Source organism: Phocoena sinus, chromosome 7 (genome assembly GCF_008692025.1).
Source record: "Phocoena sinus isolate mPhoSin1 chromosome 7, mPhoSin1.pri, whole genome shotgun sequence".
Taxonomy (NCBI): Eukaryota; Metazoa; Chordata; class Mammalia; order Artiodactyla; family Phocoenidae; genus Phocoena; species Phocoena sinus.
In genome coordinates this window covers 100,394,784-100,421,600 of record NC_045769.1, presented here as the reverse complement: position 1 = coordinate 100,421,600, position 26,817 = coordinate 100,394,784, and the positions used below count along the sequence as shown (strand labels likewise).

The 26,817-nt window shown below is 35.6% G+C and overlaps 1 protein-coding gene across 9 annotated transcripts in view; it reads right to left on the bottom strand.

Moving 5' to 3' along the window:
* DPP10 (dipeptidyl peptidase like 10) overlaps window positions 1-26,817 on the bottom strand; it is a 1,311,492-nt gene that overhangs the window by 452,171 nt on the left and 832,504 nt on the right. For 8 of the 9 annotated variants that reach the window (XM_032638357.1, XM_032638358.1, XM_032638361.1 and 5 more), the window contains one exon: window positions 26,110-26,205. The exons of the other annotated variant lie outside the window; for it this stretch is intronic. In XM_032638357.1, the coding sequence (XP_032494248.1) occupies window positions 26,110-26,205 (96 nt within the window). The remainder of the gene's footprint in view (window positions 1-26,109; window positions 26,206-26,817) is intronic. 9 annotated transcript variants of the gene reach the window in all.

Below are 26,817 nucleotides of genomic sequence, written 5' to 3'. Positions count from 1 at the left end.
CAAACCTGAGCTTCACTAATGAGCCGTCATTGGTTCTAATGGTTTCTTTCCAATGCTGTGTCTGTATTTAGTTCATATTATTAGGTCTCCTCTCCCATCTGAATTAGCTTTCAATGGAAAAGAGGTATGAAATACAAGTAGGAATATTTCACTGTTAAGCAGACCTTTAGTCAAACAGACACACAATGAATATTTTCTGAAGAGCTATGACTTTGACTTTTCCTACTGGTTTTATCCAAGTTGTTCCTTCCTCCAGGAAACTTGCCCTGATCTCCTTAAGTAGTCAAGCACCCTTCTGTGGCTTCCAAGGGCTGACTATAGCACTCTTATCATAGCATTGTCATACTCCATTATAATTATACATAGTGTATAGTATATATTGTAATGTCAATAACTTGACTGCACTAACAACTATACTAGTAATAAATTTCTTGAAGGCAGGCAGATACTATTTCTTGATTGTGTTTATATTTCTAGTGCCCAGAATAAGCTAAATAATTAGCATAATGTCAAAGAAAAAATCTAGGCTAGGATTCCAAAACAAGCCTGACCCCAGTGCTACACTCAGCCCTCATACACTGTACTGCCTCAGGTACAGCGCTTAAATTACTCGGACTTCAATGATGGTTATATGTTTATTCCATATACTGGATTATAAACTCCAGGGCTGGTCAACTAATCTGGTCTCTGATCAGGGTTCATTAACAACCTTCTTCCCTGGTCTAGTTGTGAAGTCAATAGCAGGTTATCACAAATAATGGCCTCTGGCTGTGTAATAGTATTACTGAAAGGATATGGGCCTATTAAGAGAGTTTCATACTTGCTAAGAGTTTCATCCTACTGAGCTCAGAGCAGAATCAATCTTGGCCTTACACTGAAGGTGGGACAGTGCAAAAATTACAAAACCTTTTAATGCTTATTGAAATCAAGTTAGTTCTATAAAACCTGCAGAGATTTTTTTTTAACCTCTGAAGGGTAATGATTATCTTTTCATTCACCATCTTAACTGATACCTAGAAGCTAAAGAAATCACCAAACAAGAATTGCAGTTTTCGAAAACTACCACCAGAAATCAGTCGTTCATATTTTTAAGCCCAAAAGATCTTACATGCACTCTTTTTTTCTTTCTTTCTAAGGTCTTTTTTTTCAGTTGTCTTTCTTCCAAAATTCATGTTGAGAACAGCATTTCTTCAACTTATAGCTCAGGGTTTAAACAATACGATCAACAAAATTGCATCTATTAATTAAAAAAATCTTTAGAATGCAAGACCCGAAGGAATTTTATACTCTTACCTACACTAATATTAAAAAGACTTAAAAAGTTAGTAAACTAACACAGAAAACAAGAATTACGGGGGGAAAAAAATCTAGCTTAAATTATAATAAGGACATTGTTAGAGCATAAAGAACTCAGAATAACATTCATACTAACATTCATACTATTTGAGAACCTCTTGTACAATATTTCTTATAAGCATACACTCATAATTTGAAGACATTTATGGAAAGCATCAGCACATTATGTAACTGCTCTACCGCTCTGTTTGTTTAGAAGTTTTCTCTTACATTAAGATAAAATATGTTTTCCTATAACTTCCCCTCTTTGACACTAGGCTACATCAAAATCTATATCCTTTTTCAAATGTTACTTCTTCAAATATCTGAGTATCAAGATTATTCTCCCTTTAGTACATTTCTCTTCCACTGTGAAGATCACAGAATTTTTAGTGAGTTTGGGTTTGTGCTCAAATAATAATATTCAGAAAAATAACACAACTTAGTAAGTTTGGGTTTGTGCCAAAATAATAATTCTCAGAAAAAGAACACTCGTAAGGAAAAACACAAGAAAAACATAATGATATTGAAAAGGGTAAAACAACCTATAGCATTGGAAATCTTTAGGGAAAGGAAAAGAGATGTGATAAGGTAAACTTTGTTTGAAAATCAATAATCTTTAAATGGTATTTCTTAAAGATTTCAGGTTCATATCTTTTAATGAAAAGTCTTGGCTTGCTGTTTTTAAAAAGATGAGTTTGCAAATATTTTCATATGTTTATTTAAGAGATCATTTCTGCCATCTGGAAGCAAGATACTCAAACTACAGGAAAAAATATTTGAGGGACATAAAGAGTTCAATTGAGTTCATCCTGAAAATCTAAATGTAAAATTTTAAATGCATATGATATGTATACTGTGAAAGCAAAAAATATAGAATAAGTTAACCTTATGTCTTGATTAAAATAGCTCAAATTTGGGGGAAAATATTAATAGAAAGTGAAACCAAAAATCGAGTTAAAATAGGAGTAATGGATATTGTCATAGTCATTTAGGCAAACTTTTTAAACTTAATTTCCAAAACAAAATTAATTAAATTTGATTAATAAATAGACCTCCACAACTCTACAGGCAAAAACATGGTCATTATTTTGTTTTCTTATTTGAAGAAGGTAGAATTTCAGGAATTCAAGCTCATATGGTCTGTTTATCTTAGAGGTTCTCTAAGTGTAGTCCTGGGACCAGCAGCATCACCGGGCACTTGTTAGAGATGCAGATTCTCAGGCCTAACCCAGACCCACTGAATCAGAAACTCTGAGGACAAGAACCGGCAATTTGTCTTCTAACAAGGCCTCCAGATGATTCTGACACACTCTAATATTTGGTTTATCTTATACTTCCTGAGCATATATGTTTATAGTATGTAATATGAACAGATGAAGGGCTCCAGGACACATATTGGTTGTTTAAATTTATCTTCTTGTTTCAATATACCTTCTCATTTTACAAATCACATGATCCAGGAATTAAAACTTAACTTTCCATTGTTTATTTTGCTTACAGAGGGTAGAACTGGGACCAGCATACAGTTCTTGACACTATACAGCTTTTGCTCTGTGCTTATTTTTCTTTCCCCGAAAACTGTCCTACATTACAGTTTTCAAGATCAAGCTTTCAATTTTTCATGGATTAACTCCATCCTAATATGATCAATTTCTGTGTCTTTTTCCCTGACATTTTCTAAAATTATCAAGGGGCAAAAATGAGTGACCTGCAAGTAAGTAAATATGGATTTCAAAGGATGAGTATTTCCAAATCTATAAACAAGCTCTCAATTATCCTGTCACCTAAAACAGATTAAACAAGAAAAAATCATCTAAGTCTACGATTTTAGTTAAATGTATCTTGCTTTTGCATTTACTTTTGGTGATAGAATGCGAGACTGTTCTGGTTAAAGTAGAGAATCAGAAAAGCTTTTCATGCAGTTGCTCCTTCTATAGCTCCAGAGACAGGTCTCTGGAACCCAGGTTTTTGCATTGTCAAGTCTGAAAACTTTTATCTAAAACATTTTCTTCTCTGGATACCTTTGTGTGTATTACAGATAGATTTACAGAGATTACCACTAACAGAAAGTTGTTTTTTTTTTTTATTTTATTTTGGCTTGGGTAAACTAATCAGCCGATAGACTAGACAATAAAAGAGAGAAACAAGAAATTTCTCACATATTGAGTAGAAAAGCATTTGGGCTGCATCTCTACATGTTAAAGACATCACTGTTTCCTCAACGGGTAATGCTCTCTAACCCATTTTTGTTCGTTTAACAACTTCCATTTATTCTTGAAAACCCTACACAAGCTCTATTTCTTTTGTAAAGGCTGTACCACAAAAAGCCAGTCTTCCTTCTGGTATAATTTTTAGCTTGAATAAAATTTATAACACTACATGATACCCAAACATTTTACTGGAATTATTTGCCTACATCTCTACTTCACTCTTGAATTAAGATATAATCTCTCATTCGTCTTTGTATTTCCAACACCATATTTAGATGTGGCTGGCACATGATAGGCACTCAATAAATATATATTTAACTAATCAAAACTGAAGAGGAAAATTAAGGCAATTATTCACGTAAAATTTTTTAAAGACAGAAAAAAAAACTGTGAAATTATACTAGAGGCAAATTTTTGTTTTTGTTGTTCATAATAATCCAAAGTTCAGTTTTCTGCTTTATTGTGATAATATAGATCAGTTTATAAAATAATCTTGATTTTTGAAATACTTTTGAGAACATTTCCTTTTCATCAATTTTGTCCTTGACTCATCTGATTATACTTTTAGTCTAACAAGGCTACAGATAAATTACACTGTCTGGATAGTAGTCTGATCATTTTCTGTTAGTTACAGATATACTGAAATGTGAATATCCAGCTACTTTAGGAAAAAAATCGCCCTCTGCTATGCAATCAACTCTTAGGAAACCATTTCAATGAAAGTTCAAACTCAAACAACTCTCTGTTAACAAATATATGCAGATCCTATGCTTATTCAAAGTAACCTCTGTAATTAGTGAAAACAGTCCATTTTCATCAGCAAGTAAAACAAATAAAAGCATATATTTGACCAGTTGGCAATCACAGAAATAATGAGATATGAACTAACCATACAGTAATATTACCATATAAAGGTAGTTTGTAAAAATCATGTAAATTTCCATAATAGTTTCTAATTTTACTCAAAGAAAAGACTTTGACTACTTCAAGTTAAAAAGAGAAACAACCTTTGCACCATCACACATCTGCACAAATGCATAACATGCAGACCTTCAGTGAAAACACCATATAGCATTAAATCATATCCACTTGACCATAAGAAGACTGGAATTGCCAAACTTTCACCTTGTGACAATTACATTTTTAAAAATTAGTATTTCTTCTCATCCTTCTTGATCAAATTCAATTCAAATTAGTGACTTAATTTAAACATTGCAAAAAAGAGAGAAAATTAAAAATAAGTAGATATCATATACTGATTCAAATGTTTAAAAGAAATAATGAGTTGGAAAAACTGATGGATATTTTATAAAGAAGTGAATCACTAGAAGAATAAAATAATAATCAACATTATATATGTAGGCTTTGCATATCACTACAAGTGTTTCAATATATCCTTTGATCTCAGAACCACACTGTGTGTTGTGGTGTCCATCCTGTGCTCCTTGAAGCCCTCAAGGTTTCACAAAGGCCTCCTGGGGCTGCCAGGAAGAAAGGGGAGACGTTTGGCACATTCCAGACCTCCTGCCAGAATTAAACTTATTCAGAGGAGTTCTCTCTCTCCTTTCATGTATGTTTTTGTTAGAGCAAAGTCTCATGACAAAAAGAGATGGAAAACCAAGGCTGTAAGGAGTTCAGGGACTTCTTTAATAATTATCACAGACCTTAATATACTGTGAGGCCCAAAAAACAGTATGTTGAACTCATGGATGACCTCCAACTAAGTGCGATCCCTGAGCTTAGGAAATTTCCCAAATTTACACATCAGATAGAGGCAGAGCTAGGGCAAGGTTTCTTTAATTTCTAAACTGGAGTCAACTAGAAATCTTAAAATCCAATCCAAGACATGGAATAATTTCAAGTTTTCTATTAAAACTTCTATCAAATATCAAAATCTAGTTTTATTAGCTATTGTATAGAATTTCAATTTTATCATAACTTCAAAACAAAGAAATATCAAGCATATATTCGTATAAAGATGTAGAGGCTCATTAGTGCTTATTAATTAGTAGTTGTAATTCCTTTCTGGTGAAAAAGGCTGCTTTGATACTGCACCTCATCAAAGTTTGAGTGATTTATTGATCTTAAATTCCCTTTTAATTGTAAGAAATGTTTTGGTGATTCGAGCAACTTTAAAATCAGTCAAAACAGAAAAAACTGCATTCAGAACTTAAAAATGTCAAAAGTTTATTAATATTAAATGGTACCTTGTTACCAGTACTTTCCACATGCTCTCCCAAATTTCTACCAAATTATGCATGGTAACAAACATAGTTGTATTTAGTAAACATCATAGTATACTAAAAAGTAGAACTGCCAGCCTCTGAGAAACTGAGAAAAATTTCCATCACCTATAAGGTCACTGGAGTTGGATTAAAAACTACAATATTTGGATCAACAGACTATGTTGTCAAAAAAGAGGTTAGAACACAAACATACACACACACACACACAAACACACACACACACACACACACACGGGTCTACATTTGCTACCATTGTCTGTCTTGGTTCTAAAATTCAAGTGAGTGTATTAACCAGATAATTAGGCCAGCCATCTGTCTGCTGCTTAAGTGCAACTTAAAGTATCTCCTATGCTTTGCTTTACTTTCTCTCTTCTCCCTACGGTATCATTCTTACAATATCCATTAGAAACGTCAACTTCTAGCAAATATTATACGAATGCTTTGATATATAGGATGTGTTGGGGAAGACAGTGATGGAGCCCATATATTTTGTAATCTGAAAGTGTTGTAGGCCTGAGTATAAGTAAGAAGAACCTTCCCAAAAGGGTATTCTTGGGAATGTAATGTGAGTTTTTTCATTAGCGCTGTTTAAAGTGTCAGAGAGGCAAGAATTGAAGAGATGCGAAAAGATACAGTATCAGTTCTCATAGGATGTCACTAAGATGGAGTCTGCTTAGATGCTGAGAAGAAACCCAGGCGGATACAGCCCCAACTGTCCTGTCTGCGGATCATGGAAGCCCCAGCAGGGTCAACAGGAAGAGACAGTCCTTCCTCCAAAGATAAGCAGGAAAACGATGTATATGAATAAGAACTTAAAGACCATCAGCCTGAGGATTCAGAGGAGAGATAATGACTGATACTGACCTGTTTGTGGAAGACTAGATATTTTTCTAAAAAAAATGAAAATGGTTTAAAAATCTGTTTAGTAACTTAAAAGGAAATATGACACTGTGTTTTGTATATAATCGTAGAATACAACTGTAAAGAATAAAATGGAAATTAAAAGAGTATATAATGATATTAAGGAGAAATATAATTGTCTTTAAGGAGCCAAAATTTCAGTAGCAGCATTGGAAGTATTCATGAGTAGTACTGAAGCCTAAAAGAAGAAGAAAAAAAAAAAGGAATGTAGAAAGTAAATTTGGGAAGCTCTTAGAATATGCAGCTTAGTCAAGAGATGAAAGTAATAACAGGTATGATAATAGGTAAAAAAGACTAAGAGTAAAGAGTCGTCTTAAGCATTATAAGTCTCTTTGGGCAGAAACCAGATAATTCCATTATCAAAATGTCACTTCTCAGCAAAACCGCAGGCACTGACTCCCAATCACTGTTTGTGTCCTCTTCCTTTAAACCTGACCTTTAGATTGCATGAAATCAATAAATCTATAATCAGAAATTTTCAATATAGAGGTCAGAGAAGGCAGTCATATATTAATACTGATTTATAGCAAAAATAAAGATGACTTGGTTGATCTTAAATATGACTCTGTCTGTCCTTTATGACCTTGAGAAAACCCATAGTCATCATAGGATTCACTTCATTTAAGTCTAAAACAGGGCTTGGTATGATGACTGTGGATGGTGTCAGATAATGTATAGGAATCCAGTTCAGTGCAACTAAAAATTATGAAACACCTAAAAGGTGTCAGGCACTGACCTAGGCACCACAGGATTACAATAAACTCAACATTTCTCATTCTCAAGTATCTTATGGTAAACTGAGGAACAACTTTCTAAAACCTCTTCCAGTTTTGGCTATGTAGGATTAATTGCCATTGTATTGAAACATTTGAAAAATCAATGAGAAAAAGGTAACTTGATACATAGAAACCCAGTATAAAAAAAAAAGACATTTCTGAACATGAAAACTCTATAGATGCTTATGAAGATATCTGTTTTGAATAATTCACCTATTTTCACCTGATTACTTGGATCATCCCCAGCTGATGTCTGCAGACTCTTCCAGTTCTTGGTATCCAGGATGGCTCTAAGGAGCCAACCTACCCAGTAACCCAAAACTACTCTCTTTAAGGGTACAAATTATTCATATTTTAAAAGTCTCCATGTTCATATTTGTCTTTTATGGCATAACTGGAATTAGATAATGACAGGCTTCAGCAAAATCTGTTGCCCCACTGGCATGCAATACTCCAACAACGTATTGAATTCTAGCATAGTTTCTGTAGTTCCAGAGATTTAGTCTACTGAAGTGTAGTTCCATGACGAAAATGAATATTCCAGGGATCCCACAGAAACAAATATGTCTACTTCTTACAACTTGTCTCAGCAATTGTAGAGAAAAAATACTAGTCTCCTTATATATGTGTAACTTGATACAGGAGTTTGCCCATCAGTAATAACACCCCACAAAGGAACATAATAATTTAGTGCCTTTGTTAAGCTTTCAATAAAGTGAATGATTTTCTTTCTTTGAATTGTTGAAAGAAGAAATGATGTCCTCTACTATATATATTTCATCTAAAACTATAAGGAAACATCAAGTCTACCCTCACAATTACGTCTGTTTTCAAATTAAAATGAGGGTGTGTGGCATCAAAGTACTAATTCATTTGCGGAAATAACTACATGCAGGACATTTTTTTTGAATCTGAAAATACAGACAAAATGTAACATTCCTGCTGTGAGGAAACCGAGTTTACCAGTGTGGGTCTCAAACATGACTGAGCATAATTAGTCCAGGGAGATTTTTAAAAAATAGATTAGCCTAGGAAAGTCATGGTTGAATTTAAAGCAGAACTGAGGTTTCTGCTTTTGGTATAGAAAGGAAAGTAGGTTGATGGCATAAACTCATGTACATGCAACAATGTGTTCTTTTTCCATGGTTTGAACACTACCCTTTTGTTTGACAAACCTTGGAGAGTAGAAAGGGGTAGTTTGGTGAGAGCAAAATGCCAGACGTGTGTAACCAGCGCTATCCAGCTCATTCACCGAGTTACGGGATCTTTAAATGATAAGAAATGACAAAATTGTCCCCAAACGTGAGAGCAGCAGTTAGAATTTCAAAGCAGGTAAGGACTGTGCAAGCAGGCTATTAGACAAATTTGGCCAAAACTAAAACAAGGCAAAACACAAAAATAAAGTAGCAGATTTTCTGTTCTCTACTTTTTACTTTTTTCTAACCTGTACCAAAGCAAAGTTTTATGGACTAAATTTTAAGTAATTTTTAAAAGTTTTCTTTTTTCTTGCAACTTTATTAAGGTATGATTGACTAATATAAACTGTATATATTTAAGGTATACAACTTGATGTATATTTATCCATTTATTGATTGATTGATTGATTTTTGGCTGCGTTGGGCCTTCGTTGCTGCGTGCGGGCTTTCTCTATTTGCAGCGAGCAGGGGCTACTACTCTTCGTTGCGGTGTGTGGGCTTCTCATTGTGGTGGCTTCTCTTGTTGTGGAGCACAGGCTCTAGGTTCAAGGGCTTCAGTAGTTGTGGCTCATGGGCTCAGTAGTTGTGGCACGCGAGCTCTAGAGCACAGGCTCAGTAGCTGTGGTGCACAGGCTTAGTTGCTCCGCGGCATGTGGGATCTTCCCGTACCAGGGATTAAACCCATGTCCCCTGCATTGGCAGGTGGACTCTCAACCACTGCGCCACCAGGGAAGTCCCCAACTTGATGTTTAGATATGCATATACATTATGAAGTAAGCACCACAAGCAAAGTAATTAACATATCCATCACTTCACATAGTTCCCATTTTCAATAACAATACAGTATTATTAACTATAGTCACATTGCTGTACGTTAGATCCTCAGAATTTATTCATCTTGCATAACTGAGTCTTTGTTCCCTGAATCCCTCCTCCTCCAATAACCTAAGGAATCTCCCTCCAGGTCTGCTACTTATTAGCTATGGGAGCCTGGGATAGTTACTAAGGTCTCTGGGTTTAGTTTCTCCAGTAGTAAAGTGGAGATCATAAAAACAATTCAGAGAGTTGTTGTGAAGATTAAATAAAGTTGAACATTGCAAACAGCCCAATGGGCAAACACTCAACACCCAATCAATAATTAGGTATTGTGATTCTCATTATGGGGCTTTGACAAAAGTAATGCCGAACATATTGGTTGACCTGGGCAAGGCCATACAGTCTAGTGAATATCAATTCTCCTTCAATAAGAATAGAGACAAAACTTCTTAAGTGGTTTAACACTTTTAGAGAATTTATATCCCTTGTGATGCTCACGATGACTTTAGGAAGAAGGCGTAAGAGGAATTACCCTCTCAGTCTTATGGGTAATGACATGGCCCAATGACTTGACTTAGAGAAGTCAAGTGACTTGCCCACCATCTCAACCAGAGACAGAACTAAAGCTCTGATTTCTGGAGGCCTAACCCCTCCCTTGTCAGACACTCCGTCTGACATACTGACAGGACGCTTCTCCACCTTGATGGTTGGTAGGGCCTCAGAGAGCATCACATCTGAACAGTACAGAGCAGCAAAGTCAATTAATCATCAGCCAGAAAAGATTATGGAGTACTTATGCTACACAAGGCCTTACTCACTTTTCTAATTGAGAGGCTTTATATTTTTTTTATAATTTTTGAATACAATAGCATCTTTCTGGAATTAAAACCTAAGGAGGGCAGTATAAAAAATATTTTGTCATGGGGTGACAAAAGGAAAATTAAACAATCAGCAAAACTGGTCATGGCAGAAAACCAAGTGAGCATTCACACTCCTAGGAAAGAGGGGGAAACACATACAACTAATTAATATGATTAATATGTGTATTTTTTTCACTTACAAATTGAATATCATCAGAGACTAGGTAGGTGCAAGTTACCTGCTTTGAGATGCTATTTGCAAGCACATGGCAGTGACAGGTTAATGGCTAGGGTACATAGCCCCAGTAATGAAGGTTCAAGCTCATTAAAACTGGCACAGGTATTGACAGCACAAAGGAGTATGCCAAGGTGTTATCAACTGAAAGTACAAAATGAGATCAGCTTTTAAATTATGTTTCAGAAACTCCACATGGCCAGTCAAAACAAAGACAAAAGAGTGTTATGTCATGTACTGGAGGCTCCTTGTGTGGAAAGGAGAAGCAGAGGAATTTCTGTGAAAGCTGACACCATTCCTTAGGAACTGTTTTAGATCAGAGTACCAACTGGTTTCTAACTAAACCAAAGAACTATTCAAACAGTGGGTTAAACGATGGTTTTCTGTTGACTTGGAGACAAAATGACAAAATCTTAGAACTAAAGTTGCACTCGGGGATCATCTTTTACAATTTTCTATCAGTTATAAGAATCCCACTAAGGTATCCTTATCACATGATCACCCAACCTCTCTATATTATTAGCAAGGAATGGAGAAATCACTAGTTTTTACTTAAACCAACCTAGCCAAAAGGTGGAAAACTACACTTGTTACATGTGACATATTGCAGTTGAGCAGACATCCATCCCTGAGGGCTTTCATTTTAGGTAACTCTAAAGTCTACATGAAAAATCGAACCCCTTACTCACAGGATGGCTTTTCATATCCAGTGATGGTTCGGATAACACCTCCAATTCCTTGTTTCTCTAGGTCTGACTTTCTTTAACCATATTTCAGGAATTCCAGCTCATAATCCTGGGTTTTAACCTCCTTGCATTTACTCTTAAAGGTAAGCTATATCATTCAGAATTAGCACAATTCCAGAAACCAGCTACAATCAGCATGGAATACTCCCCTCCAGCACATCTCCAACAACTGCTCTCCTTTTTCTCTTTGCTTCATTTAGATTTATTCCTTTCACTTTTCCAACCTTTAGTATTTCACACTCATATTTGTATCCTTGGATGAAGAACTACCATAACATGTTGGTAATCATTCACATGTTGATCATAATTACTTAGAGCTTCATTATACTATTCTTTTCACTTTTATGTATAACGGAAAAAGTTAAATTATGAAAGTTGTACAGTAAGTCCCCTACATATGAATGTGTTCTATTCGAGAGCGCATTCATAAGTCCAATTTGTTCGTAAGTCCAGCAGAGTTAGCCTAGGCACTCAACTAACACAATCAGCTATATAGTACTGTACTTTAATAGGTTTATAATACTTTTCACACAAATAATACATAAAAACAAACACTAAAATAAAGAAGGCATTTTTAATCTTACAGTATAGCACATTGAAAAGTACAGTACAGTAACAGCTACATCACTATTGCTTTACACCTGCTTCTGGACATCCTGGGCCTGAAATAAAGATCCTGTACTACTGTGCTCTATACAGTACCGTACAGTAAAGCACACAAAACCACAACCACTTGTAGCATGCACGTGACAATGTATGCCAGACACGTGAACTAACTTACGTGACTGGACATGCAAACGCACATTCACATCTTTGAAAGTTCACAACTTGAAGGTTCGTATGTAGGGGGCTTAATGTATTAAAAATGGCACAATCAGAATATCCTCTTCTCAGACCTCCCACACTGCCCAAAAGTCCCAATTCTCATTTGAAACAAGACAAAACTAATATTTTAACTCATAAATAGATGCATAGGGCATTAAGTCATTACCATTGTTGATGATAAAAATGTTGGCACTGGGGCTTCCCTGGTGGCACAGTGGTTGGGGGTCCGCCTGCCGATGCAGGGGACATGGGTTCGTGCCCCGGTCCGGGAGGATCCCACGTGCCGCGGAGCAGCTGGGCCCGTGAGCCATGGCCGCAGGGCCTGCGCACCCGGAGCCTGTGCTCCGCGGTGGGAGAGGCCACAGCGGTGAGGGGCCCGCGTACCGCAAAAAAAAAAAAAAAAAAAAAAAAAAAGTTGGCATCTTACATGACAGCATAAATTGGATTATCAGCTTAACTCGTGTCATTTAGCAAGTTTGTTAGAAATTGAAAGGGAGAATCAAGTTTTGAAAGTGATAGCAGAAAACTTTAAAATTCTACTACTACTATTACAAATAATAATAATAGTAAAACTTCCACTTAAACCAGGTAATATGAAGTTTAGAAGTATACATTCTAGCCACATTGCCAATTGCTTTAGGGCCAGTTGTGTTACCACACATAAATTTGGTTAATTCCAAGTAAGAAAACTGGGGAGACCTCATGTGTCATTCAGTCAAACCCACTGATTAAGAACCCGGGGTCCAGCAGACTGATGGTGGTGAGGTTTTCCCAAGGTGAACACTCAGTTACTGAGCCAGGGCTCCTGAATCCCAGTGTAATACTCTGTTTTCTATTCCACATTAAATTTTAAATTCCACATTAAGTTCCGTGTGCATCTTATTTCAGAGTTCTTGTATAAATTGATTAAAGAAGTTTCACTTTTTCCTACATTAATTATATAGCCTATGCTTAATCCTATATCTGAAAATTATTTTCTCTATGTTATGTGTCTTTTCCTGATATTGTATTCCTTAAACTTATATTTGTTTACAGTTACTAGGTTCATTGTTGACTGAGGTTAACAGTAGAATATGTGAACTTAAAGTCTGAACCTGCCTCCTTCTAGCTGTGTGGACTTGAACAAATCACCCGTGTACTTTAAAGCTCAGTTTGTTAATTTACAAAATGAATATATCTCTACTTAAATTAGAGAACTAGAAACATTTGTATGATAAATTAAAAAGGCAAGCGCAGTTCCTAGCTACTATTAGATAACCTCCAAAACACATAAATTTTATTATTGGCATTAATAATAAATTAATGAAAGCAGATATTATGACTTTTTTTTGCATCCCTACGGTACTATATAAAAATAGTATTTAATTTTTATCAAGAACAAAAATAAAAGATAAATATAGAAAGGAAGTAGAATTAAACTGCTAGATATACTATTGTGTGTACCTCTATGAGCACACATGAAACCAGACCACTGTGAACAGGATGGCACATTTCAATTGAGTAGATGCTTGTGCATGAAATAACTTACTATAGAGAATGTTAGCCATTTAATGATAAACAGAATTATCTCAATTCTTCTAACTAAAGACTTTCTGAAATGTACTTACGTGCTTAATATTTGTTTACCCAACAAAAAATAGTGGAATAGTTGATTGTGTGTCATCTAAAGGTCCCAATGACCCATACAAACTGACTTCACGACCAACGTGATTAAGTAAAATTAGCCTTAGAAAGAAATGCACACCATCCCCCAACACACACACACACACACACACACACACACACACACAAGCAGAAATCATGACTCAGGCAAAGCAAGTTGAATTAAAAGCTTAATGTGTAGTGTAAAATGTGACTTTATTATTACGGTTTGCTGTAAGACCTTTTTTTGAAACAGTTACAATCAATGACACAAAAATGATTACATTTTCTCAACATCACCTAAAAATTCTAGTCAAATTCATATAGTCAGATATGAGTCAAAGGAAATCTTCCCTTATTATTATCTATCTTTCCCATAATATGTCTTTCCTTAAGACATAGATGTGCTTTTATTGGTTTATAAACATTATTAAATGTTAGTTTAAGGACAACACAAGAAACTCACCTAAGACATTTTCTCTACTCTGATGTATCCTACCCAACACTGAACATGGAAAACCTGGATTCTGGCCAGAGCTAAGTACTGACTTTGAATTGGGAAGAAGTGCAGAAAAGCTGTTAGTGTCTCAACTTACTCATCTATAACACAAAATTAATGTCCACTCTACCTCTGAAACAAGGTTTTTCAAAGAAATGCAAATAAGTAACATATGTTGAAACATCCTAGAAAAGTAGAAAAGTAAATGTAGACCTGAATTATTATAAACATATTAGGTGAAATTCCTGTTACTGACATCTCCCATTCTAAGGAAAATAACACAGCTGGTAACCATCAGAGCAACTTCAAATTCTTCTGTTTTAAAATCATAATCTAATAATATGACTCTGCTAAAGGAGATCAACGTATAACAAGTACAGTAAAGTAATAGTATTAATATTCTAAGTATATACTAATCTGAGTTGATTGACTTTTTTCACCATTAATTTTAAACACACACACACAGGCACACACAGAATATTACAGATACTCTTACATACTATGCTAATTCCTATGCCTCTGCCATAATACTTCCTTGCTCTCCCAGTGATGTACTCTTTCTTCTCCTAGGCTCATCTGACCTCTACACTGAGACTGAACTCCATCTTTTCCATAAAGATGACTGCAGTTATTCTTAGCTCAAACTGATCTCCAATGTCTTTTTTTGTCTTTTCTTCAGTAATAACCCAGGAGTTTATCACCGAATTGTTGTCTGATTATTTCAGGTATGTTATTTTCATCTAGTTTCTAAATTCCCTGGGTACCATAATCACATTTTATTCCTTTTAAACATGTCAGTGGTATATGTATATATTAGTCATAACTATTATCACATATAAGAGAAAACAGTATCAAATAAAGGAGAGGCAAAGAGAATAAAAGAGTTCCAAAAGCAAAATGTGCTGCTGTGTGTCCTCCATCATAGTGGGGAGAGAAGTGTGGAACAGATGTGTTTTGGCTTCTGGGGAAAAGGTTAATCAAACCTCATCATGGTCTGAATAGAGTATTTCTTGAAACTCTCAGATTACCTCTACTTCCTACCCCAGTCACGGCCTTTTGATGACTAACTTTACTTCTTCAAACTCTGTATACCAAAAAAAGGTACTGTGAACAATAAGGAACGTATTCATAATTTTCCTGAGCAAAAGAACTGTGTTCAGTCATCTTTATAAACTTTATATCTAGACGAATGCTTGGCTATGCTCAATATCTTGAAGGAATATTAGATGAATAAACCGATGGAAAAATAGATGCCAATGTCAAAGTATCTATTAATCTTTATTTGTGTTGACAAACCCAGTTCCTGGGCCAACAAAACCAGCACCAACCATGATTGTGTGGAATGCACTGTAAGTACACAGTCTGTTTTACTGCAAACCTTTTAAATGTCAATGAATCCTACCTGGAATATACAAAACTCTGTGCAGGGCATGTAATTGGAATTCAATAATGCTTGCTGACGAGGGCTTCCCTGGTGGCACAGTGGTTAAGAATCCGCCTGCCAATGCAGGGGACACGGGTTCGATCCCTGGCCCGGGGAGATCCCACATTACGCGGAGCAACTAAGCCTGTGCGCCACAGCTACTGAGCCTGCACTCTAGAGCCCATGCTCTGCAACAAGAGAAGCCATGACAATGAGAAGCCCGCGCACCACAAGGAAGGGTAGCCCCCACTTGATGCAACTAGAGAAAGCCCGTGAGCAGCAACGAAGACCCAACACAGCCAAAGATAAAAACAAATAAATAAATTATTAAAAAAAAAATAATAATGCTTGCTGACGAATCTAAGCATAACTGTTTCATACCACTCATGTGGACATTTTTTCCTTTTAAAAATCAAAATATAGTTTTCTACTTTAATAAGTCGGTTGTGGGTTTCCCTGGTGGTGCAGTGGTTAAGAATCCGCCTGCCAATGCAGGGGACACGGGTTCGAGCCCTGGTCTGGGAAGATCCCACATGCCACAGAGCAACTAAGCCCATGCGCCACTACTGAGCCTGCGCTCTAGAGCCCGTGAGCCATAACTACTGAGCCCATGTGCCACAACCACTGAAGCCTGTGCGCCTAGATCCTGTGCTCCGCAACGAGAAGACACTGCAATGAGAAGCCCGCGCACCACAACGAAAAGTAGCCCCTGCTCAGCACAACTAGAGAAAGCCCATGTGCAGCAATGAAGACACAATGCAGACAAAAATAAATAAATTAAAACAAATAAATTTATTTAAAAAAAAGTAGGTTGTAACATAAAAGTTTAGCTCTCATAATCTAAAATTTGGTTTATATTTCCAACTCCCTTTAAATACTCTTAAGTAATCATTGTATTTCTAAAACAGAAATATTATTTTCCTAAATTTTTCCCCCAAAATACTAACACTGGATTTTATGAGTAAATCCTTTTCCCTACTCCCTCTTTGCATTTAGTATAAATATAGTCATTTTAACATAAGCTGGAATCTTAAAAATATTTTCTTAAAAAACTATTTAGATTTAAAGTTCAAACAAAACTATGAATATTTGCAGTGGTATGTAAGGTTACCATAGTTTGATTTTTTTATACTAAATATTTCTATTTTGATTTCAAGTGCTTTTAATATAGATTATTTTAAACTTTGGTTAAAATATATGGAGCATGTAAATCATTTAGCAATAAAGAGAACCTTTTTGGTAATCTGCAGAAAAGTAAATATGCTTTAATGATATACTTCTGTAAGCACTTCTTTAGTTTTGGCAGGAAATGATCTACTCTTGATAGTAAGATACTTTGACATACATTACTTTAAAAAAGAGGATCAGCAATGATAACAATTAATTATATTTTTAACCTAATTTTCAATTCTTTGAGCTGTGAGTCAGGAAATACAGATGCCATAATTTCAATAACCTTCTATGTGTTTACATTACTGGGAGGGGAAAAAGAAACAGTAAACTACAGGGAATACTCTGCCTCAACAAAAAAGGAGTAAGAGTGCTATTATAAGAATCTGTGCCTCTTAAGATAGACCAGCACTGCTCTGAGAACATTTTTATTTTAAGGAGAATTTAGTAGATTTTTACATGTTCTAAAAATAACAACATAAACAAAAAGATTAAAAATTTAAAATATTAAATCAATCATAGAAAATTATTTAATGTTAGCATATTTAATTCTGATATAACTTTTGTTGCATCTACAAGTGTGTGATACAATTGGGAATGTACTATGCATATTATTCTGTATTCTACCCTTTCCACTTAATATTTTATTCCAAGCATGTTCTAATGTCATTATTCTTTTCAAAAGATCAGTTTCAATGGCTGTATAATATTCCATTAATTGGATGTAAAATAATTTCTCTAACCACATACTTACTTTTGCACATTTACTCTCTACTCAATATTTTATCCTTATAAATTATGTTTCAATAAAAATATAAATTACCCTCAAAACCTCATAGTCATGAATTCAATTCTACTTTTTTAAACTATCAGCTTGGTTGATGTTTATAAAAAATTAAGGAAAAAATTAAAAATAAGTTAAAAGAGTTAAAATTCTGACCCAGAGCTTGGAGTGATAATGCTGTCAGAAGTGTAGCTCCCTGCACACAAAGAAATCCAACAGTTTCTGCAACACAACCAAACTGAACTGATGGACAGAAGCCTTTGCGTGATAAAGCAGTGCCAAACCAAAAAATAGCAAACTAGATTCATTTGTCCCATTTCCCTAATTATGAGTAAATATTATTGATATTATTTCAGTAATTTGTTTTATTTTTCATGAAGATTACAACAATGGCTCTTCACTTTCTGTTCAATATCCTGGATATAATTCATCAGGATGAGGCTCCTGGGGCATTTGGAAAGGATTATCAGGTGCCCAGAGCATCTCTAAAAGCTATTGTCAGGATAACATTCTAATAACCATTCTAAGATCTACTTGGCTCCAGATTTTTGCTTTTTATTTATGTTTTCTTAACTTTTATTTTTTGCCTTTGCCTTTTTATCTTTACTTTTTGAACATTTTTGCTTATTTAATTTTCACTGTGCTTTTGCCTATAGGAACTATTATCCCCACTATAGATGAAGAAACCAAGCCTCAGAGACTTTAAAAAATTGCTGCAAGACTCCGGTTTGTCTCTGTTTAAGGACTTTTCCTATTTCAATATGTCATACTGTAACACATCATTTGAAAGATAACAGGTTTAAATATCTATTTTTTTTTTTTTTTTTCTTTGCGGTACGCGGGGCTCTCACTGTCGTGGCCTCTCCCGGCGCGGGGCACAGGCTCCGGACGCGCAGGCCCAGCGGCCATGGCTCACGGGCCCAGCCGCTCCGCGGCATGTGGGATCCTCCCGGACGGGGGAGCGAACCTGCGTCCCCTGCATCGGCAGGCGGACTCCCAACCACTGCGCCACCAGGGAAGCCCCTAAATATCTATTTTTGAATATCATATGGTAGATGAGTTCAGTTGTCTCCAACATTGTCCGATAAAATTAAGATTATATCCAAGGGGGAGAACCTTCAAGATGGGGGAGGAGTAGGAAGTGAAGATCACCTTCCTCCCCACAAATACATCAAAAATACATCTACTGTCACAAAGAAAGAAAACTACAGGCCAATATCACTGATGAACATAGATGCAAAAATCCTCAACAAAATACTAGCAAACAGAATCCAATAGCACATTAAAAGGATCATACACCATGATCAAGTGGGGTTTACCCCAGGAATAAAAGGATTCTTCAATATATGCAAATCAATCAATGTGATACACCATATTAACAAATTGAAGGAGAAAAACCATATGATCATCTCAATACATGCAGAGACAGTCTTCAACAAAATTCACACCCATTTATGATAAAAACCCTCCAGAAAGTAGGCATAGAGGAAACTTACCTCAACATAATAAAGGCCATATATGACAAACCCACAGCCAACATCGTCCTCAATGGTGAAAAACAAACCATTTCCACTAAGATCAGGAACAAGACAAGGTTGCCCACTCTCACCACTATTATTCAACATAGTTTTGGAAGTTGTAGCCACAGCAGTTGGAGAAGAAAAAGAAATAAAAGGAAGCCAAATCGGAAAAGAAGTAAAGCTGTCACTGTTTGCAGATGACATGATACTATACATAGAGAATCCTAAAGATGCTACCAGAAAACTAGTAGAGCTAATCAATGAATCTGGTAAAGTAGCAGGATACAAAATTGATGCACAGAAATCTCTGGCTTTCCGATACACTAATGATGACAAATCTGAAAGTGAAATTAAGAAAGCACTCCCATTTACCACTGAAACAAAAAGAATAAAATACCGAGGAATAAACCTACCTAAGGAGACAAAAGACCTGTATGCAGAAAACTATAAGACACTGATGAAAGAAATTAAAGATGATACAAACAGATGGAGAGATATACCACGTTCTTGGATTGGAAGAATCAACATTGTGAAAATGACTCTACTACCCAAAGCAATCTACAGATTCAATGCAATCCCTATCAAATGATCAATGGCATTTTTCACAGAACTAGAACAAAAAATTTCACAACTTGTGTGGAAACACAAAAGACCCTGAATAGCCAAACCAATCTTGAGAAAGAAAATCGGAGCTGGAGGAATCAGGCTCCCTGACTTCAAATGTAAATTGATACAGCCACTATAGAGAACAGTGCGGAGGTTCCTTAAAAAACTAAAAATAGAACTACCATACGACCCAGCAATCCCACTACTGGGCACATACCTGGAGAAAACCATAATTCAAAAAGAGTCATGTACCACAATGTTTACTGCAACACTATTTACAGTAGCCAGGATATGGAAGCAACCTAAATGTCCATCAATAGATGAATGGGTAAAGGAGATGTGGCACATATATACAATGGACTATTACTCAGCCATGAAAAGAAACGAAATTGAGTTATCTGTAGTGAGGTGGGTGGACCTAGAGTCTGTCATACAGAGTGAAGTAAGTCAGAAAGAGAAAAACAAATACTGTATGCTAACACGTATATACAGAATCTAAAAAAAAAAAAAATAAGTGGTTCTGAAGAACCTAGGGGCAGGACAGGAGTACAGACGCAGACATAGAGAATGGACTTGAGGACATGGGGAGGGGGAAAGGTAAGCTGGGATGAAGTGAGAGAGTGGCATGGATGTATATACACTACCAAATGTAAACTGGATAGCTAGTGGGAAGCAGTCGCATAGCACAGGAGATCAGCTCGGTGCTTTGTGACCACCTAGAGGAGTGGGATAGGGAGGGTGGGAGGGAGACACAAGAGGAAGGGGATATGGGGATATATGTATATGTATAGCTGATTCACTTTGTTATAAAGCAGAAAGTAACACACCATTGTAAAGCAAATATACTCCAATAAAGATGTTAAAAAAAAATTATATCCAGGGCCTCACATGTGATCATTCATCCCAGCTAGACATTTTCCACACACACAAAAAATAACCATGCAACAATTCACATGCGTGATGGACATTGGGAAGGACAAGTCTGTACAGATCAGAGAAAAATCTATTCACACCCTGAAGAAAAGAACTGAAATGAAACCTCTACTGATTGTGGATCAAGTGGGCCCTCCTTAATATATCAAAGAAATATAATAGTTTATCTCATTATGCTAGCCGAACTATTTTGAGTTTTAATTGGTCCAGACAGTGTGCTAATTGCTGGGGTGACTCAAACATAAATATGACACAAGACCTATTCCTCAGGGTTTACTGTCTCTTGGAACCGAGCTGCTCTAAGAGTCATGTTGGGAGACTACACCCAGTTGGGAAGTGATGGCCACTGGTCCACAATGCGATAAGTTGAGCTGAGGGTAAGCGTTTGATGCTTTCGTAGCAATTTGACAGTGCCGCCAGATCCAAATGCATGATAAGTGGCCTAATTTAACTGAACAGATGAACCCATGGGTGAGCCAGCAACAGACTAACTATATGCAGAAGAACCTCATTACATGATGTTGTGATTCAACCTTAGTCTTTCCAGTATACCCCAGATGTACTTAAAAATCCAAAATATATTTCTTGATGAAAAGATAACTGATTTATAATCTACAGAATAAATTTTGAAATTAGCCAGTGGTAAAGAGTTGAAGATAAAGTTTAAAAAGACAGTATCACCTTATTCATTTTGTATAAAAGCTTAAAATGAACATCCTGAGATTGTTAAAACTGCTTTAAAATCTCCTTGCATTACCATCAGCCTTATTTTGGAGACTGATTTCTTCTCTCCAATAATATTATTAAAAAAAAAAATAGAGACAGTCTAAACATACATTATCCCCTAAGAGTGGTGCCGTTGTCAATCTAACCTAGATTAGTTAACAAGAAGGAAGCAAGTTCATTTCCTACATTAAAACCTCTGAATATTGATATGCCAGTTCCTGTTCAAAACCTGAGAATTGGCATTTAATGTGAATAACCACTATTTCTCTCAATATTTGTTTAATTCTCATTTAGCAATAACAAAAAGTTATGAATATAATAGCAATCCTATTAGTCACCTGTATATCCGCTCTCAAAGTAATATATGAAATTCCTCTTTTATTCCAATGTTATGTTGGTACTTATTATATATTTTTGCAATGTAATTTTAAAACAGTTAATTATAATGAGCTAAATTTGGGGGCTGTATTTGTAATATTTACTTATTTTATTTTTCTAATAATTTTATTGTGTTTTTCAAAAACATTGATTCATGCCAAATAGGAAATACAAACAAAGTATTAAATTTTAAAACAGTGCTCTTTCACAATAGTTTCAGAAGCACTGTCTTAGAGGAGATTAGACATGTTATAATTATAATCAAGGAAGAAATTTCTCTATGAGAGAATCAACCTATGGGTTTTAGAGGAAGATGATGCTGGCAGGAAAAAGAACTTTGCACCTGGGAATCAAGTTTCCAGTGGGACAAAATGGGGGCGGTCAGATTGGGGAGAGGGTTCCAGGTAGAGAAAGTAGTGTTGGCAAAGGCACAGAGTCAAAAGAGCTTTTGAGCCTTATGAAGAATATCAAGCAGTTCAATACCCCTGAAACATAATGTTAAGTAGAAAAGTAGGATAGAGGCCAAGCTTGATTCTGAGAGGTCTGGAATTGAAAGGGAGGAGTTTGGAATTTATTCAACTGGCAAAGGGGTTCCTCTGATGGTTTTTGAGAAGTGTGTTTACAGTTTTTAGCTGGGCCTTATAAAGTTGTATTTGGCAGGAGACTGCTGGAGGATTGGAGACCCATGAAACTAAATAAGGAGTTTGGTATTAACATATATATGCTGCTATACATAAAACAGATAATCAACAAGGACCTACTGTATAGCACAGGGAACTCTACCCAATATTCTGTAATAACCTATATGGGAAAAGAATCTGAAAAGGAATGGATATATGTATATGTATAACTAAATCACTTCGCTGTATACCCAACACAACATTTTAAATCAACTATACTCCAATATAAAATAAAAATTAAATTAAAAAAAGAAAAAGTAGTTATAAAATCACACAAACATACATATTTATCAAAAAATTCAGGAAAAAATGAATAAGCAGAAAGAAAAAAAATATATCAGGTCAAAGTCCAGCCATCTGGAAACACTCACTGGTATACAGTAGAGACAGTATGAATCACATACTATCAACTCTGTTTTAAAGACACCTTTGTTTACTTTTTATACCATAAACATGTAAATATGCTTATACATTTTTTTAGTGACTGCATAAGTTACCATTATATGGATGTCCTTGGGGTAGATGACATGACTGCAATATTCAACATGAAAGGATTAGTCACAGTGAGATCTGTACCCATGCAATTGTCAAAGAGGTAGTTAATGCCTGTGTTAAAGATGTGGAATGTCATCTCAGAGTGAAACACTGGGAGAAGGTAGGCTTTATACTTCAACATAGTGATTAAAGCAGGCTCCACCTCTTATCAGCTGTGGTTTTGGATAAGTGTTTTGCTTTAGCCTCAGTCTTCTGGGGTTCATCATTATAACTTACATGCTATCTATGAAATATGTCCATAAAGCATCCAGCACAAAGCCTAGCGTAGAAGGCACTCAATTAATATGAGATTTTTCTTTGATGATTGATAGGTCCTCAAATGTACGTGGGGAGATGAATAATGTTAAAGAAGATGGATTTCTGAGTTTCAAGGTGACATAACTACGAAGAAGGTGCTATAAAAATGGAGATTTCAAGGATCTGAGCAGATTTGGTGGAAGGCAATTGTTACGCTAACCATGAACACGAGCACCCATCCAAGGCTGCATTGACATTCACAGATATATTGTTTGAGAAGCAGCATAATGAATGACATTGCTACACTTCAGCCTACACGTGTCAGGGCCATCTAGATGCCCTCCTTCTCCTTGACCAGTAATGTATTAAATGCTCCTATGGTGACCTCCAAGAACTAAAATGAAGCTTCCAAATGAGCTTAGTTTAGACTCCTTCAAGCCACTTACATACTATAGAAACCTGGTGAGACATGTCATGAGAATAAATAAGAAGCTCACATTTTACATTTAGATATAATCTGTGACAATGAAGCCAGGGTTACACATTGTATTTATATTCCCCACTGTATTATCTGGCTTTGTGAGGAATACGTAAATAGGCCAAGTACCTAGTGATTGCCAGAAAGGTGATCTGGATTGGATAGAGGAGAAAATGAGCACAAATCTATTCCCCTGCTGGAAAAGCAACCCAGTGCACACAACCTACTGACAGTGAGTCAATTCTTTCAGTGGTATTTATAAAGACCACATGGCTCTAAGAGCTTAGATATTGTTTAATTCTGTGTAAAAGGTTGTTTTATGTCAAGTTCTTTTATAAATATATTTGATCTTAGGTTTTATTTATAGTATGATAATACACTGCAGCTTTGTCCCAGGATATATTTTCAAAATCAGCTTTACCAATGATTGGTAAAGAAATTATGAAAAAAAATGATTAACTCCAAATAATTTTAGTTTGATATCTCGTGAAGCATTAGAGTAGAATGCGCGCCCTAGATATTGAAATGTGGCTTAATTTAGTATGCAGTTCTCTGCTTAAACACCGCTCCAGTCCTTTGATACTTCGATATCAAAGTGTCAGTTACACACAGAAGTAAATGCCTCTTTAAATAGTTCTAGCTAACCTGAGAAGGGGGACGAGACCCATGATTTTCTTCTTGCTTCCCAAAGTCAAAAACTGCACAAATTTCTATAGTTTGGTCAAAATCATGATGAATAAAACGGAATATTATTCAGCATTTCAAATCTAATGACTCAAAGTTTTTTGGTCATCTCCTTCAATAGAAAATACTTGCTAGCAAGTAAAAAGATGACTCATAAAATTACAATGGCACATTAGGAGAATGATTTGTGGGAGAGTCACGTATTAGAGCAAGGCTAGGTAATTCCATACCTTTTTTTAAATTTAGTAATAGTACTCATCTGAAATAAATCATAGTGCACCTCTGAAATAATCATAGTGCAAAGGCAACAATAAGGCAAGAGCCAAACTTATGAAAAATCCAAAATGAAAATATACAAATAGATTAATAAAACTGCTATCTTGTTTTCTCTATTTGTAACATCATCACCATGATAATACTTACCTTGCAACCAATTTCAACTGAAACCTGAGTTTACAGAAAAATAAAACTGAACTTGTTAAATGATTTCATTCATTTATTCAAAAAAAACAAATCTTAAGTGCTTGCTGCTCTCCAGAAACTGTATCAGTGCTAGGTAAACAAGTATGATTTGCCTCCTGCCCTCATGAATTAAGTTACATTCTTTTTATAGCTTCCATAAATAAACATTTAATTTGCAGGCATAAATGTATTTAATTAGGGTATTACAGAAGAAAGGATGGACTGTAAGTGAGACGTTATTCATCAGATACAAAGGCAAAGCTCTTCTTAGCTATCATATATGTAACCTACTCTAGGCCTTTAAAACAAGCAAAGATATTATGTCTAAATAAAATGAAGGGCAAAGATTAACAGCTATCTAACCATGGTGATTAGTATGGTCAGGCAAATTGTAATATTCCAGAAATGAAAACCTGACTTCCTTTTCACCAACACATTTCTTATAACTGGATTACCCAATAACTCCCCCTACCACCTCCCACAAAGACAAGCCAAAGTCCATGGAGCCACTCAGTGGTTTTGATTGATTGATTGATTGATTGTATTTGTAATTTAAATTCTTTTTAAAACTTTCTGAAAATAGCAAAATCAGAAATAACCTAAGGAAAGCTGAGGTGATTTCTTTGCCAAGCCACAAAAAGCAAAAATGCAATGTGTTCCCATGCCCCTTCTGTCATTTCAACTTTGTAGAGTCAACTTTGTAGGCCCTCAGGCTGGAGAGTCTCCCTAGTTTGTGGCATTTAAACTTAAAAAGAAAAGCCACAAAGAGAGAGAAGAAAATTAATCTGATTGCCAAATCTGAATCACTTATATGTACACTCCCAAAATCTATACTTCTACACCAAGGAGAATTACCCAGAGAAATGCTAGAGATGTAATACGTGTTTGCAGTCACATAACTAATGATTCATGAGGGAAGAGCAGATACAGAGCAGTCAATCTAATGTTTGGGGGATAATTTTATTGATGAACTACCTTAGGAATTAGTTTTCTCTCACATGAGCCAAGGTATAAATTTCTGATTAAATGGTATCTGTAATCATTGAAGCATAATGTCAATTAAAATAACCACTGGTGGTCAACCAGTGGTCAAAAAAAACACTATTTAATTTTAATTATACAGAACTTGAAATAAATATAACATATAAGAATGTATACACATACCATTGATCCATCGAGCTTCTGGATCATGAAGCACAAATTCTTTCCTGAAGAGGTCTTCTAAAGACAATCTGGTTTCTGATGAATTTGTGAGTTCATCTAAAATAAAGTAAATTGTAGGTTAGACACATTCTCCAAAGAAGACATACCGATGGCCAAGAGGCATATGAAAAGATGTTCAACATCGCTAATTATTAGAGAAATACAAATTAAGACTACAGTGAGATATCACCTCACACCAGTCAAAATGGCTATCATCAAAAAATCCACAAACAATAAATGCTGGAGATTGTGTGGAGATAAGGGAACCCTCCTACACTGTTGGTGGGAATGTAAATTGGTACAGCCACTATGGAGAACAGTAAGGAGGTTCCTTAAAAAACTAAAAATAGAGCTACCATATGACTCTGCAATCCCACTCTTGGGCATATATCCGGAGAAAAACATAGTCTGAAAGAATACATGCAGCCCAATGTTCATTGCAGCACTGTTTACAATAGCAACCTAAATGTCCATCGATAGAAGAACAGATAAAGGAGATGTGGTACATATATATAATGGAATATTACTCAGCCATTAAAAAGAATGAAATAATGCCATTTGCAGCAACATGGAAGGACCTAGAGATTGTCATACTGAGTGAAGTCAGAGAAAGAGAAATATCGTCTGGACTACTTTTCTTTAAAAATATGTTAACTAGATGACAATATA